We start from the raw sequence: 16616 nt of genomic DNA, 5'->3' as shown, positions 1-16616 counted from the left end.
GCACAGGTAGTGCTGACATCTCTGCAGGCCTGGCAGGACAGAGAGCGTGCAGTTTTAGTGCCCCATATTCTTCTCCTTGAAGGGGAGGTGTGGGGTGTGTGTGATTTGAACCTAGACAAGGAACTTAATCACAAGCCCATCTTCTCTCCTTAGGCACATCAACCCTCCAGGACCCAAAGCCTACTCTGCCACCCCCTCCTTTCTAGATATTTGTTTGGATTCCTGAAGCTCTTTAGGGTCCAGGTGCTGGCTCCCTCATACCCATCTCCCACTCCCCCAATATGCCAGCGAGACCCAACTGTGATACCACCTGCATGGGTAAGATCAGCTGAGGCACTTGGGCTAAAAGCCCCCAGGTGTAGGTGCAAGGATTTGGGGATTAAGCATGCTTGGAGTGCCTGCTCTCCAGGGGCCAGATCAACTCTTTGTGGGCCCCCCGGGGAACGATTGTGTGAGACAGCAGAGCGATGTAGGCGTTGTCTTCACACAGCGACACAGGCTTTATTTACGAGTTTAAGTTACAGATGGAGGTGGCTGCCACTAGGGCTCCAGCCACGGTAGCCCTAGAGCAGCGGTTCTCAAACTGTGGGTCGTAACCCCGTTTTAATGGGGTTGCCATGGCCGGCGTTAGACTTGCTGGGGCCCACGGCTGAAGCCAGAGTCGAAGCCTCAGCGCCCAGGGTGGAAGCTGAAACCAGAAGGATTCAGCCCTGGGCGCTGGGGCTCAGGTTAGAGCCCCCTGCCCAGGGCTGACACCCTCAAGCTTTGCCCCTACCCCACAGGGCGGTGGGGCTCGGGCTTCAGCCCTGCTATCCAGGGTGATGGTGCTCAGGCTTCACTCCCCCTTCCCAGGGTCCTGCAGTAATTTTTGTTGTCAGAAGGGGGTCGCAGTGCAATGAAGTTTGAGAACCCCACTCCTAGAGCAAAAGGCACACACACAAGTGTACATCAAATCCATTATAAAAGAAAAAAATACAAAATAAAAGACAGTGGGTAACAAAAGCCAAAGCAGCGAAAACACCAGCTATGTGCTGATCTCACTAAACGGGAACCTTCACGTTTCTCATCTGAACCACCAGGGCTTGAATCACATTTTTGTATGAAATTGGGGCAGATTTACAACTCTTTAAAACATTTTAAAAATAAAATGTATGAAAAACTTTAACACATTTTATTTACAGCATCATTATTCATACTGGTCTTGCTAGTCAGGCAGAGAGACTAGGATCAGGACCAACTATGCCCCCAAGACCGTGCCAACCCTCCAGATCAGACCAGACCTGATCCACATCCCTCCCCACGGGGTTACCTCATGCAACGAACACTCACAAGTTGGAGTGTGCATCCACCAGGCCACAGGTGGAGACTTTCAGCTTTTCCCAGGGATGCTCCATGGCAGGAGGGTGGGGTCCGTCAAACAGCTGATTGGCAGGTAGCTGGTGGATGCTGAGCACGCACTATGTTTCTATGCGTCAGGCACCACCCCCTGACCAGCATGGTCTGGGACTCCTGTGCTCCCGCACCACCTGGTTTGGCCTCTGCATTCATATAATGGCAGGGCCAGGGTGGATGCACTGAGGGTGGATGCACTCCCAAGTGCTCAGCACCCTCCTGCCAGCGCTGCCCCAGGCTGGGCGAGGGCCATGCGATCGGCACACAGGCGACACAGGGGAGCCCAGCCGTCTGCACGGCAGCCAGAAAACCCTGACTTGGGCCTGCTGAGCCACCAGGAGGAGAGAGGGCCAGACAAACCACACCACTTACCGCTTGCTGCCTCCCCAGGCCAGGTGTGGCAGAGCTGCTGTGCTCCCCTGAGCCCTTCAGTCGGTGTGAGGCACTGACGTGCTCCATCTTCAGCTGAGTGACAGACAAACATCCCCTGGCTCCCCCCCCTGCAGCCTCTTCCCTGCTGCCCTCACCACATATGTGACCCAACCTTCCCCTCTTACCTCCCAGCCCCAGGGAGAGCTGCCAGTAGTCAGGGGAGGGATTACAGGCCCCTTCCTGAGGGCGGGCCCAACACCACGGCACCCTTGTTAACCTAGTATTGCTGCTCTCCCATTAACCTGCGTTTGCCACCCTTCAATGCTTGCTGTAGCTCTCTATACAGGGAATGGTTGGTGTGGGAGAGAAGCCACAACCCTCTTCTCAACCACTGAGGTGAAGGGGAATCTCCTGTAGGAGCCACCCATTCTAGCCTCTCTTCTCAAAATGTACACACTTTTTCAAATCTGTCCTGCAGGAGGCAGCGTTCCATGCAGCCTACGGAGCTCTCAGGGAGCAGCCAGGCATCTTGGTAACCAAAGCTGCTCAGAGGCCAGTTCCTGCCAGGGCTGGAGAAGAAACCCTTTGGGTAGTAAACACAAAGTATTATACTGAATCAATGGTTTTGTATGCAGGAACTTGAGAAAGCTACTGATAGTCACAAGACTACATCCCCAGTTAAAGATAATATATGCAACAATGTTTATATCTCTCCCTAAAAGCAGTTTGAGAGTTGTCTTGGAATTCTATAACGCCATATGGAAAAAAGGAGCGATACCGGTAGGGTGGATAAACACGCAGACCAGCTAATTCCAATGCTAATAGCCTGGATAACCTAGCACAAATTACCACATTCATCCTGTCTGGGTATAACCATCCTGTCTGGGTAAAATTACAGAGAAAGAATGGTGAATGAAAGATCAGTTGCCTATTTGGAAAACAATGGCATAATAGACAAGGTGCAGAGTGGTTGCAGGAGAGGAAGATGTACCATAGATCCCAGTGTTTAATTAAGTATGAGGGAGAAAGGTTTTACGAGAGTGGTCTTTCTAGATATTGAAAAGGCGTGTGACATGCTGTTGTACAAAATAGGTGGCCTAGAGATACAGGGAAGAATGTATGGGTAGATTAGAGAGACAAGGTGGGTGAGGTAATATCATTTATTGGACCAACTTCTGTTCGTGAAAGAGCTACACAGAGCTCTTCTTCAGGTCTGGGTGGATTAGACACTTTTTGAGTAAAAGGACCATGCAGGTCAGAGTTGGGAAAGTTATATCTAATGTACACAACATTGAAAAATGGTACACCACAGGGAAGTATTATCCACCCGATATTTATTATAATAAATGATCTCCCAAAATGAATAAGTACTGGGGGAGGTGTCATTCTGTTTACAGATGATTGTGCTCTGTGGGTTAGAAACAGGACTGTTGGCATGGCAGAAAAGAGAAGGTGTTACAACAGACCTCTGAGTGGGGAAATGCCTGGGGTTTTAAGTTCTCCATTGCTAAAAGCAAAGGACTGATCTTTACAAGAAAGGAAAGTTATAAAGGAATGTGAACTGCACCTGTATGGAGAACAAATATTGTTAAAAGGTTTAAATTCATATGGGGGTAATATTTGATACTAAATTACTTTGGAATGATCATATAGCTGATGTTAAAGATAAATATACAGGAAAGATTAACCTATATAAGAATCTTCCTGGGACTAACCAAAGGGCAGATAAGTAAACACTGCTGAGGGTATATAGAGCCTTAATCTGAGCCGTTACTGACTATGGCTGCCAAGGTTTTGGGTCAGCAACAAAATCAGAACTTAAAAAATTAGCTTTAATTCAAGCTAATTGCATGTAGCACATCTATTATAGCACCTATAAGCGAACTATGGATAGCTTCTAGTGAAATGCTAGTTACACTAGGAATGAAACTACCAGACCTAACTTTTGGGGCCAGAGTTAACGGGAATTGCAATGATAGTATCAAACAAATATATCAGGATTGTGGGGAATTTGACAGGCAAACTATAGCACACTAGCAAAAAACAAAGACTGACAGCAAAAATAAATAAATAAATAAAAAAGTACATCAGAAGCAGGAAGCCTGCCAAACAATCAGTGGTGCCACAGGATGTAGGAGGTGCTAAAGGAGCACTCAAAGGAAGACAAGGTGTTGCAGAGAAGCTACAAGTTAATAAGTCACCAGAACAAGATGATATTCACCCAAGAGTTCTGAAGGAACTCAAATATGAAATTGCAGAACTACCATGTAACCTATCACTTAAATCAGCCTCTGTACCAGATGATTGGAGGATAACTAATGCAACGCCAAGTATTAGAAAAGGTTCCAGAGGAGATCCAGGCAATTAAAAGCCTGTAAGCCTAACTTCAGTACCAGGCAGATTGGCTGAAACTATAGTAAAGTACAAAATTATCAGATGCACAGATCACCACAGTATGTTGAGGAAGAGCCAATATGGCTTTTGTAACAGGAAATCACACCTCACCAATCTATCAGAATTCTTTGAGAGTGTCAGAAAGCATGCAAACAAGGGTGACCCAGTGGATATAGTGTACTTGGACTTTCATAAAGCCCTTGACAAGATCCCTCCCTAAAGGCTCTTAAACAAAGTAAGCAGTCATGGGATAAGAGGGAAGATCCTCTCATTGATCAGTGACTGCTTAAAAGATAGGAAACAAAGGGTAGGAATAAATGGTGGTTTTCACAGTGGAGAAAATTAAATAGTGGGGCCCCCACAAGGATCTGTACTGGGGCCAGTGGTGTTCAACATATTCATAAATGATTCAGAAGAGGGGTAAACAGTGAGGTGGCAAAATTTGCAGATGATACAAAATTATTCAAGTTATTCAATTATTAGTTAAGTCCAAAACTGATTGCAAACAGTTACAATGGGATCTCACAAAACGGGGTCACTGGGCAACAACATGCAGATGACATTCAGTGTTGACAAGTGCAAAGCAATGCACATTGGAAAACATAATCCAAACTATACATACAAAATAATGGGGTTTAAATTAGTTGTTACCACTCAAGAAAGAGATCTTGGAGTCATTGTGGACAGTTCTCTGAAAACACCTGCTCAGTGTGCAGTGGAAGTCAAAAAAGCTAACAATGTCAGCAACCATTAGGAAAGGGATAAATAATAAGACAGTAAATATAATAATGCCACTATATAAATCCTTGGTACTCTCACACCTTGAGTACTGCATGCAGTTCTGGTTGCCCCGTTTCCAAAAAAATATATTAGAACTGGAAAAATACAGAGAAGGGCAACAAAAATGATTAGGGGTATGGAACAGCTTCCACAGGAGGAGTTTAAAAAGACAGAGTGTTCAGTTTAGAAAAGAGATGACTTGAATGGTGTGAAGAAAGTGAATAAGGAACTACCCCTTCACATAACACAAGAACCAGGCATCACCAAATGAAATGGTTTAAAACAAGCATAAGGAAGTACTTCTTCACAAAACGCAGTCAACCTGTGGAACTCATTGCCAGCTAGGGGATGTTGTGAAGGCCAAAAGTATAACTGGGTTTAAAAAAAATGTTAGAGAAGTTCACGGAGGATAGACCCACCAATGGCTATTAGCCAAGATGGTCAGGGATGCAACCCTCTGCTCTGGTGTCCTAAACCTCTGACTGCCAGAAGTTGGGACAGGACAACAAGGGATGGGTTCACTTGATAATTGCCCTGATCTGTTCACTCCCTCCGAAGCATCTAGCATCAGCCACTGCCAGTAGACAGGATACAGGGTTAGATGGACAACTGGTCTGACCCAGTACAGCCAACCTTATTTTTTGACCTCCTGAGGTCTCGTCCAACCCTAATCTTCTATGATTCTATGTTAGTGTTAGAACTCCACAAGTTAAAAGTGTGGATGCAGAAACACAGGGAAAAACTAAATGGATGGAAAGTCGCATGTCCAAATATGGATTTAGATTTATTTTTATAAACTTAAGAGTAAAAAAGAGACAGTGGGTATTAAAAATGAAGTGAACCATGTGTATGTGTATATATATGTGAAAATTGGTGTGGGTTTTACCAAAAATATACAGATAGATCCTAAAAAGAAAACAAGAGGAGTCGGAATGGCATATTTTATGCAAAAATTTGGAATTAGTACATCTAAAAGAATATTTGATTATATAGCTGTCTTGAGAGCCAAACTACTAGCAATAAATCCTAGCACTAAACTGAAATTGGACTGTACATCCAGTAGTGGTAGTCATTTTTTTGGACTCAATCTCAGGCTTTAGGGTGATAAAAAAGGTGTCTCAGTATGTAGAAGTGATTAATCAAAGAAATTATATTCCTAATAACAGCATTAGTACAGAGACGGATACATATAGCATTAGCTTGGATCCCAGCGCATACTGGGATAACAGAGAACAAAATGGTGGACAAAGCTGCTAAAACGCTTTAAAAATGGAAAGACTGATGTAGAAATATCCAGGAACGAACAGGAATTCAAAAGTCTCCTACAGAAAAATGGAAAAGAGGAATGGAAAAAAATCGGATTCGGATTAAGGAAAAAAGAGGAAGCAGCTTTTCTGAATTGTGCCCTAGAGTTAAGGATAACAAAATAGTTCAAGTCTTGGTTAGGAATAGCCAGATGCTTTGGTTGAGGTTACTAACTGGTCAGGGTGGTTTAAGCAAAGATCTTTGGAATAACTAGACCCAAGGAAGGCTGATGCGCCCTCTCTGGGCGGGAGAAACAAGCGATCACCCCAGGAGGATGCGTAAGTGCTTGGACAGAGCCAGGGAAAAGCTGCGGGAGTAATTCAAAGGTCTCAAGGCAACAGGAGGGAGGTCACCCTGCTGTGAAGCGCCTGGGGAAGCAGCGAGGCACAAAGAGGGACTGGCCCAGCACCCATGGGCCAGCCGGAGCACCGCAAACAGTGTAGGGCCACAGCCAGGGCAGCCACCGTCTGCTCTGCCCTGAGGCAAGGAGCCCAGCCAACGGACACGCCCAGTGCCCACAGCACTGGGACAGAAGGCTGCAGCGAGCACCGAGGCAGGGCCCCGCTAGGCAGGGCTCAGGCAGGCCCTGGGCCAGAGGTGCTAGAACTAGGGGTGCTGGTGATGCTGCCGTGCCCCAGCTTGAAGCGGTTTCCATCATATTCAGGGTTTACAGTTTGGTTCAATGGCTCTCAGCCCCCTGCCAACCTGGGGCTCAGGGCGGCGCGAGGCCCTGCCCCGCGTGCCCCGCCCAGGCTGGGCTCCACTCACCCCCCCCCGCGGGCGCTCCCGCTGCCCAGCGCGCCCCCAAGCAGGCCGTTCTAGCGTCAGCTCCTCCAACACCTCCATGGTACCGCTCTTTCTGAAGTACAACCCCACCCCCTCCCCCGTTGACTGAGGCGGAAGCGGCCTCCCTTCAGCCAGGACAGAGGGAGGGGAAGGGGGCGGGGCTGGGTGGATCACCTCCGGCTGACCCGCAACGTTCCACGCCGTGGCTCCGGTTGCCTAGGAGAGGCCGCGGGCTCCGCGGTTGCCAAGGCGACCAGTCAACACCAGGGGCAGGGGCGGGGGCGGGGGCGGGGGCCGGCGCCGAGCCGGGAGAGGGGCGGCCGCGGCGGCCCCAGCGAAGATGGTGAGAGCCCGGCCCCCCGCCCTGCCCCGCGGGTCCCGCCATCCTGGCCGGCTGCTCCCGCAGCACGCTGGGACCTTTCCACTGACCCCTAACGACGGGCCGCGCCCCGGGCCTCGTCCTGCCTCTTTCCCGGCGGCGGGCTTCCCCGCAGCCCCAGCCCAGCCGACTCCCGGGGCTCTCCCAGGCGGAGCCTTCACCCCAGGCCCCCGCCAGCAGGCTCCGCTCCGCTCCCTGCGCCCGCTGGGGGTGTTCCCCTCCCCTGCCCGCGGGCCAGGCCCCCAGCCCCGCCGCTCCCTCGGAAGTGCCCGGCCTGGGCGGTGCGTGGATGTTGGGCGACCCCCTTGTTCCAGGCCCGCCCCGAGGGCAAGGGCACGTCCGCATCCCAGGTTGAACCCTCTGGCTTCTAGGCTTGTGTTGGCCCCGTGCTGGGAGCGGCTGTGACTAACAAGGGCTTGGGTTCTCTCCCTGCTCCCCAGCCGGCCAGCGTGTCTGGCTCAATGAGCGCTTCATCCAGTGCATCCAACAGGTCCAGGACCCGCACTCGCTACAGAACCAAGGCCATGAGCTCAGAGGTGGACGAGAGCCTGTTTGGAATTGCCAAGGTAAGGAAAGGGGCTTGCATGGGCAACTGTCCCACCCTTTCGGCCTGTGCTGGTGTTGAGACACCAGCTGAACAATGCAAACAATATTTCCAAAGCACAATCATCAAGTATAAACACCCTAGAAAGAAGCGAAAACGAATATACCCGTTTACTCCCTTCTTTCCTTGGATATAAAGGAGCTCCACTAAAGCACCTTTCCAGCTCCTTTATAGATGAGACTCAGGAAAGGGACTGTTTGAGGGCTCTTAGAAAGAGGCTTTTATAGCCTGTGCTGTCACTATAGGCAGGAAGAAAAGGAGTACTTGTGGCACCTTAGAGACTAACCAATTTATTTGAGCATGAGCTTTCGTGAGCTACAGCTCACTTCATCGGATGCTCACGGTAGCTCACGAAAGCTCATGCTCAGATAAATTGGTTAGTCTCTAAGGTGCCACAAGTACTCCTTTTCTTTTTGCGAATACAGACTAACACGGCTGTTACCCAGAAACTATAGGCAGGGGTAGTCAGCCCACAGGTGGCCCATAGCTTACGCTCATGGCCCCACTGCAATCAGGCTTTGAAAGAATCAGTTGTTCCTAATTAAATCCAACTGTATTCTAATCTCTTAGGCCCAGAGTCACAAAGGGATTTAGGGGCTTGTGCCCCAGTTTTGGGTACCACCATGATCTACAAAAAACCTGCTCAGCTGGTGTCTAGCCCTGTAGACATCTAAACTCCCTTGACACCTGTTTTCGCTGTAAAGATTTCCTAGATGCTTATGAGTCTGCCTCTGGGCACACACGCTGCTGCCTCATTCTAGGCGTCTCGATGCCTGATACCCATTGCAAACCAAAAACCAGGAGCAGATAGTTGCTCCTCCACCTACCTTGCCTGATCCAGTAAATGTGCTTAGAGCATGCCCACCACATCAGGCGCCATTCAAAATCCAGGAGGCGGGGGAGGTAGTAGTGATGATCTTACAAGTTTTAGCACAGTGGTTAGAATGCTCATCTGGGATATGGGAGATAGACGTTTAATTCCCCTCTCTGTCTGATGGGAGGCACCCTCAGTCTCTCTTGTTGAAGCTGTTCCACTTACGATAAATGATGGAAGTATGACTGGGGTAGCCGTGTTAGTCTGTATCCACAACAATGATTGAAGAGTCACTGGAGTAGGGGGTCGGGATCCTGGATTTCCCACCTTCCTGGTGGGTGTCCTAGCCACTAGGTTATAGGGTCATTCTCATTCAGTTTCTCTCTGTCCTAATGATTATTTAATTAGTTAATCCAAAGTGGAATGGCTTCAACAAGTGAGACTGAGAAATCTCCAAATCAGACTATCACATAGCCCCGTGGTTGGGCACTTTCCTGAGAGGTAGAAGACCCCTGTTCCAATACTTTTCCGTTCCCTGTCCCCCATCAGACAGAGGGAGGAACTGAACCTGAATCTCTGACTGCTTGGGTGAGTGTGCTAACCACTGTGATAAGTGTTATAACACTACCATGCTTTATTTTATATGGAGTTAGGTGGGTGCCTAATTCACAGGAAATAGTTCAGGTGCCTAAGCCACTTGGCTCCAGGAGAGGGGTGTACAACTCTGGGTCACATGCTTCCCTGCAGCCAAGGCTTTTAGACACCTAACCCTGAAAGAGGCGGAGCTTAGGACACACCCCTCTCATTGATATCAGCCTGTCAAGGTTCCTCCCCCACTCTGAACTCTAGGGTACAGATGTGGGGACCTGCATGAAAAACCTCCTAAGCTTATCTTTACCAGCTTAGGTCAAAACTTCCCCCAGATACAAAATATTCCACCCGTCGTCCTTGGATTGGCCGCTACCACCACCAAACTAATACTGGTTACTGGGGAAGAGCTGTTTGGACGCGTCTTTCCCCCCAAAATACTTCCCAAAACCTTGCACCCCACTTCCTGGACAAGGTTTGGTAAAAAGCCTCACCAATTTGCCTAGGTGACTACAGACCCAGACCCTTGGATCTTAAGAACAATGAACAATCCTCCCAACACTTGCACCCCCCCTTTCCTGGGAAATGTTGGATAAAAAGCCTCACCAATTTGCCTAGGTGACCACAGACCCAAACCCTTGGATCTGAGAACAATGAAAAAGCATTCAGTTTTCTTACAAGAAGACTTTTAATAAAAATAGAAGTAAATAGAAATAAAGAAATCCCCCCTGTAAAATCAGGATGGTAGATATCTTACAGGGTAATTAGATTCAAAAACATAGAGAACCCCTCTAGGCAAAACCTTAAGTTACAAAAAAGATACACAGACAGAAATAGTTATTCTATTCAGCACAATTCTTTTCTCAGCCATTTAAAGAAATCATAATCTAACACATACGTAGCTAGATTACTTACTAAAAGTTCTAAGACTCCATTCCTGGTCTATCCCTGGCAGAAAACCAGCATATAGACAGACAGACCCTTTGTTTCTCTCCCTCCTCCCAGCTTTTGAAAGTATCTTGTCTCCTCATTGGTCATTTTGGTCAGGTGCCAGCGAGGTTACCTTTAGCTTCTTAACCCTTTACAGGTGAGAGGAGCTTTCCCCTGGCCAGGAGGGATTTCAAAGGGGTTTACCCTTCCCTATATATTTATGACACAGCCATTTGTTAGTTTAGGAGATTCCCTGCCTAACATGTTTGCTTTTGTGACTCGCATTCTCAGGCCTCTGTGTCTGCCCATTTGTGGTACAGTAACTCCTCACTTAATGTTGTAGTTATGTTCCTGAAAAATGCAACTTTAAGTGAAACGATGTTAAGCGAATCCAATTTCCCCATAAGAATTAATGTAAATAGCGGGGGTTAGGTTCCAGGGAAATTTTTTTTTGCCAGACAAAAGAATGAACACACATACACACACTCTCTCTCTCTCTCTCTCTCTGTTTTAAACAAACCATTTAATACTGTACACAGTGATGATGATTGTGAAGCTTGGTTGAGTCGGTGGAGTCAGAGGGTGGGATATTTCCCAGGGAATGCCTTACTGCTAAATGATGAACTAGCAATTGGCTGAGCCCTCAAGGGTTAACTAGTTGTTAATGTAGCCTCACGCTCTGCAAAGCAGCACAAATGGAGAGAGGGGAGACAGCATGGCAGACAGAGACACACACCCTTTGTGTGAAAGAGAGAGATGTGCATTTCCCCTTTAAGTACCTAACACCACTCTTAAGTACATTACCTTGTTAAGTTAATCAGCAAGCTGAGACCGCAGCAGCTGCTGCCAGGAAGATCCCTCCGTCCTGAGCCCTGTCGTGTGTCCCCCCCACTCTATGGAGATGGGGTAAGCGGGGTGCAGGTGGACACCCTCACATTAGCCCCCCTCTCCCCCCGAAAGCAGGAGGCTCTGGAGAGCAGCTCCAAGGCAGAGGGCAGGAGAAGCACATGACAGTGGGGGGAGGGACAGCTGAACTGCTGCGATTGATAGCCTGCTGGGCGGCTGCTGCACAGGGAACTTAGGGGAGCGGAGATCTGATGGGGGGGCTGCCAGTCCACCCTGGTTCCAAGCCCCCACCAGCTAGCTGCAATGGGCTGCTCTTCCTGCAAGCAGTGGACAAAGCAGGCGGCTGCCAAAGACATTATAAAGTAGCATTGCACAACTTTAAATGAGCATGTTCCCTAATTGATCAGCAAGTAACAATGAAACAAGTTAACCGGGACGACTTTAAGTGAGGAGTTACTGTATAGGGAATCCCAGCACCTTACTCGGACTTTGTAGGTCCCATGGGTTGTTCCAGTGATTTCCTGGATGCCTAAAATGTAGGCATTGCAACACGTAAGTCTCGTTATGGCTCTGGGCTTTCTTGCTTGTTTTCACTGATTAAAAAAAAGTGTGGGGTGTTTTTTGTTTTTGTTTTTTTTAAAGCTCAGGCTAACTAATTCATGTGAGTTATCCCAAAGTAAAAACACCATGAAGACAAGGCACCTTGGCCCTGATCCACAACCCCAGACTTTGGCATCTAGACCCAGATTCCCAAAGGTACTTAGGTGTTGCAATACCTAATTGTTAGGTGCCTAGAAACACTGGAAGAACAATGGTATCCACAAAGCCTGAATTAGTCCCACAGGCTCCCAACATGCTAGGCGAGGAGCCACCTAAGCTAGCCAGTGGGATATGCCGACAAGAAGGGTGTGTCCTAAGCCCCACCCCTCTCATGGAAGTCCAGACAGCAAGGAAGTACCTAAGTCTGTTTAGCAATGCACAGATGGGGATCTGTCTCCTGGAGTCAGGTGGTTTAGGTTTCTAAAAGGTGGTGGTGCTGCTGCTGCCTCCTCCCTTGTAACTTTTAGCCCACTAATTGGAGCACTCATCTAGGATGTAGGAGACCCAAGTTCAATTCCCCACTTTGTCTGATGTGGAGAAAGGATTTGAAACGGGGCTGGAGAGGGGCCAGTCTCAGGTCTCTCAGGAGAGTGTCTTAACCACTGGGCTATGTAATAGTCTGATGTGGGTACTCCTCAATCTCTCCTGTTAAAGCCATTCCATTTTGGATTAAATAGTCATTGGGGCAGAGAGAGGGAATGGCTTTATAGCCTGGTGGGAGATATGAGGGGGGAGATAGGAGGAGGAGGGATGTCCCCTCTCAAGTGTCTTAGCCATTGAACTATGGGATATTCTGATGTGGGTTCCGCCATCTCTCCTGTTGAAATAGTTCTACTATAATGAAATAATTGAATATTCTCAATAATTAAATATTCATAGACTCATAGGAGCACAGGGCTGGAAGGGGCCTTGAGAAGTCATCAGGTCCAGTCCCCATTGCTGAGGCAGGACCAAGTAAGCCTAGACCATCCCTGACAGGTATTTCTCCAATCTGTTCTTAAAAACCTCCAATGTCGAGGATTCTGCAGCCTCCCTTGGAAGCCTTTTCCCATCATAACTCTCCTTATAGTTAGAATGTTTTTCCCAATATCTAACCTAAATTTCCCTTGCCACAGATTAACCCATTAGTTCTTGCCTTATCTTCAGTTGACATGGAGAACAATCGATTACCAGTCTCTTTATAACAGCCCTTAACAGTCTTCAAGTATGTTATCAGGTTCCTCTCGCTTCGGCAGCACATATACGAAAATAGGAAAACTACAGAGAAGATTAGCATGGCCCCTATACAATGATGACGTGCACAGTCGTGAAGCGTTCTCAGTGGTCTTTTCTCAAGTCTAAACATGCCCAGTTTTTTTAACCTTACTCATAGGTCAGATTTTCTAAATCTTTTTATCATTTTTGTTGCTCTCCTCGGACTCTCCAATTTGTCCACATTTTTCCTAGTGTGTGGCACCCAGGACTGCACACACTACTCCAGCTGAGGCCTCACCAGTGCGGAGCAGAGTGGGCAGTCACCTCTCATGTCTTACATATGACCCTGCTGTCAATACACCATAGATGACATTAGCCTTTTTCACTACTGCATCCCATTGCTGACTCGTATTCAATTTGTGATCCACAATAACCACAGATCCTTTTCAGCAGTGGCACCATCTCCTAGCCAGTTATTCCCCATTTTGTAGTTCTGCATTTATTTTTCTTTCCCAAGTGAAGTACTTTGCACTTATCGTTATTGAATTTTATCTTGTTATTAATTGGGGCAGACACAGAGCAACAGTCATTCCACAGTCCGGTGGTTAGGACATTCACCTGAGAGGTGGGGAATCCTTGTTCAAATCGCTTTGTCTCATCAGGCAGAGGGGGAATTGACCAAGGGTCTCCCATATACTGGGTGAGTACCCTGACCACTGGGCTAAAGATTATAAGAGTGGTTGCCTTTCTCCCTCAACCCTAGCCATTGTGTGCATAGTTAGGGAGACCCTTACTCGTTCTCATAAGAAACAGCTGAGGCACCTAAGCTATCTGACTCCACGAGAGGAGTTCCCGGCTCTGGATCCCAAGCAGAGAGAGGCACTTCCCTTGCAGCCCAGATTTAGGGGCTGAACTCTGAGGGGCAGGGGGCTAGGACATGCCCATCTTGTCGGCAAGCTTAGGTGGTACCCCGCCTAACATGCTGGTTTTTGTGAGTCACAGTGTAAGGCACCAATTCATTGTAGTGGCGCCTAGGTGCCTAACTCAGACTTTGTGGATCACATTGTTTATTCCAGTGATTTTCTAGAAGTCTAAAAGTTAGGTGTTGCAAAGCTTGGTGTTGCCATGCCTAAGTCCCTCTGTGGATCTGCGCCTTTAGTTTTACCATGAAGTAAACTACGTGAGGTCAGCAGTATACCCACTCCTGGGGCTTACCTCCCAGTGAAACTAGTGCCTTGTCTTCACTGGGTTTTCCCCGTGGGATAGCTCTTGTGCTATATACGCCTTTCTAGCAGAGAAGGCAAGGCTTTAGTAGCTACTTAGTCAACACAGATTGAGAACATCTTTATTCAGTCACAAGGGGAAGAGCTGTATAAGCCAGGAGCGGCTGCTGGCTCCCAGTCTCGTAAGTGCTGATTGCTGCACTCTAGCAACTTGTGAAGGACGTGTTCCATTCTTTTATCCAAAATGGCTGTTTTGGGCTAAAACTTCCTATTTCTGCCTCACTCCCAAGATGATTCTTTCAGAGAAGATCGAGTAAAACCCTTTTGGCCATTTCTGAGTTAGGAAAGCAGAAGTAGAAAATGTGGTTAAATGAACAGTAACAGCCCTTTCACACTTCAGGCTTCTCAAGAGGCACCCTGGTCCACAAGGAGGAGGAGTCCAGCTTTAGCTGGGGAATGAGCATTGGCCTGAAGTCTGGGACTTGCTGTATTAAAGGCCAGACTAGTGCCAGAAGAGCTCTAGACAGGTTTATGATCCGATATCACACAAGCCTCCAGGCAGATATTGTTTTTCAGCAGGGAGATTAGTGTAGTAATCACTGTAGCATTAATTGAGTTCCTTGATATGTGTGACAGCACAGAGTAAACACAGCCACTCTGATGAGTTCTGTGGGATCAAGAGGAACTGTGGGACTGGCTGACTCAGTCACAGACTGGAATAAATGACACTGTTTTCTTTGTGTTAAAGGGTAGGTAATTCAGTGCTAACACTGTTATTTCATCATTTGCCACTTAGATGCTATATTGACAGGTAGATTATATTAATCTTGAGAATTCTGACACAGACAAATCAGGATGATCCAAAGTTACAATCCCCAGAGCAGCATTTATCTTAGCCACATTGCACATCTGTTTCTAGGCATGTGTCACAGGACCCAGTCTGACCACTCTGGGTCTGTTTCCCCCATCTGTAAAATGGGTGTAATAAGGTTTGCTTTGTCTCATGGGATTAATTAGTCCAGGTGTGCAAAGAGCTTTGAGGTACTACAGACGCATCACTATTCAGTACGCTGCATTCGCCACCCTGGGACCATTCTGCACTGGGTCTGTCCCAGCACCACAGTCCATCTCTGATCTCCAGGAGTGCTGCATGGCTCCGTTAGCATTGTTCTGGAGACCATCACCTTTCAGTTTCTTGGGTTTGTGCATTTGAACTTTTTACCTCCATGGTGCATTAGCAAACCGCTTGTACTGATACATGTTTTTGTATTAGAAGACAGCACAAGTGCCTTCAGGCTGGTCTAGCTGAATCACCCCTGGAGTGTGCTGGATTGTTCACTAGGTGGCAATGTCAGCTCAAATGAATGGGGGCAGGACCAGCTTTAGGGAAAATTATTCTTTGGAAGGTTCATTTCTAGGGCTGAATTAATCTGTTCTGCAGGATCCAGTGTCTATGACAGGGGCTGGATGCTTGGCTCCTACAGAATCCAAACCTCGTCGTCACTCCTTTCTGCTTTTAGCTTTTTGCTTCTGCCAGGCCCCAATCAGAGTAAGTACGGCTATTTCTGGGGCATTAGGCAGGTGGATTGTGAACAATGTCAGCTCAGTTCAGCCAAATGTTCATGGACTAGGGCTGATGCTGGCACCTAAACAGCTGTTAGGAGAGAATATCCTTCAGGTTCTGGTGACTGGGGCTAGAAAGGGGCTGGGTGTTTGGCCTGGATTAGAACCAGGTGAAAAGCTTCAGCTCCAGTTCCCTGACCCAGTAGTCTGTCAGGATGTTTGCCAGAAAGGGTCATAAATGTTCTGTGGTAAGTTAGTGCTTGGGGGTTAGTGCTCACACAATGGTACAGCCATGCACAGGAGCCAGGGGAGAGACACATCAGGATTCCAAAGGTGTGTTTTGTGCGGGGAGCAATGAGCAACCCTGAGAAGACCCCACTTCTTTCTTTCTTTCTTTCAGAACCTGCAGCGATCATGCTCTGGCAGCCCCCTAGTGATCCTACGGGATGTCCAGAAATCACCCTCTGCCTGTGGCTGGGGCCACAAACCTGAGACCATCCGCCTCATCACCAGGGACCTCATCCGTGATCTCGTGTAAGCCAGCACCTGAGCCTCTGCTTTGAGGTTGTGTTAGGGACCCCATGGGGCTGCATGCCTGTCCCATGAAAGTGCTACAGTGCTAGGCTAGCCCTTACTGTGTAGTCTCCTGTAGATGAAGCAAGTGGCAATCCCCTGGAATGTCTGGTCTGAGGTGTGAAGTGAGTTACGCACCGTGGAGGGGAATGACTCCTCCTGAGAGCCGGTCAGAGAGCACTGTTAGCACCCTGCTCTATAAAGTTCCCTCCCTCAGTGGCCACATTACAGGCCCCTCTTGTTCAGTCAATAGTATATGCAGGGCAGGAGCAG

General features: G+C 48.0%; 1 protein-coding gene and 1 non-coding gene across 2 annotated transcripts in view; both read left to right on the top strand.

Annotated features, from left to right (window-relative positions):
• The first annotated feature begins 7319 nt into the window (after positions 1–7319).
• CFAP45 (cilia and flagella associated protein 45) overlaps positions 7320–16616 on the top strand; it is a 35107-nt gene continuing 25810 nt past the window's right edge. Inside the window, exons 1-3 of the mRNA XM_077841025.1 lie at positions 7320–7372; positions 7849–7974; positions 16171–16304. Of these exons, the coding sequence (XP_077697151.1) occupies positions 7370–7372; positions 7849–7974; positions 16171–16304 (263 nt within the window). The 5' untranslated portion in view covers positions 7320–7369. The remainder of the gene's footprint in view (positions 7373–7848; positions 7975–16170; positions 16305–16616) is intronic.
• On the top strand, positions 13007–13116 carry LOC144280048 (U6 spliceosomal RNA). The gene has a single exon (XR_013348718.1). It is a non-coding gene; the product is annotated as a U6 spliceosomal RNA (small nuclear RNA).

This window comes from Eretmochelys imbricata, chromosome 24 (assembly GCF_965152235.1).
Source record: "Eretmochelys imbricata isolate rEreImb1 chromosome 24, rEreImb1.hap1, whole genome shotgun sequence".
Classification (NCBI taxonomy): domain Eukaryota; kingdom Metazoa; phylum Chordata; order Testudines; family Cheloniidae; genus Eretmochelys; species Eretmochelys imbricata.
This window is presented reverse-complemented; position numbering and strand designations above follow the sequence as displayed.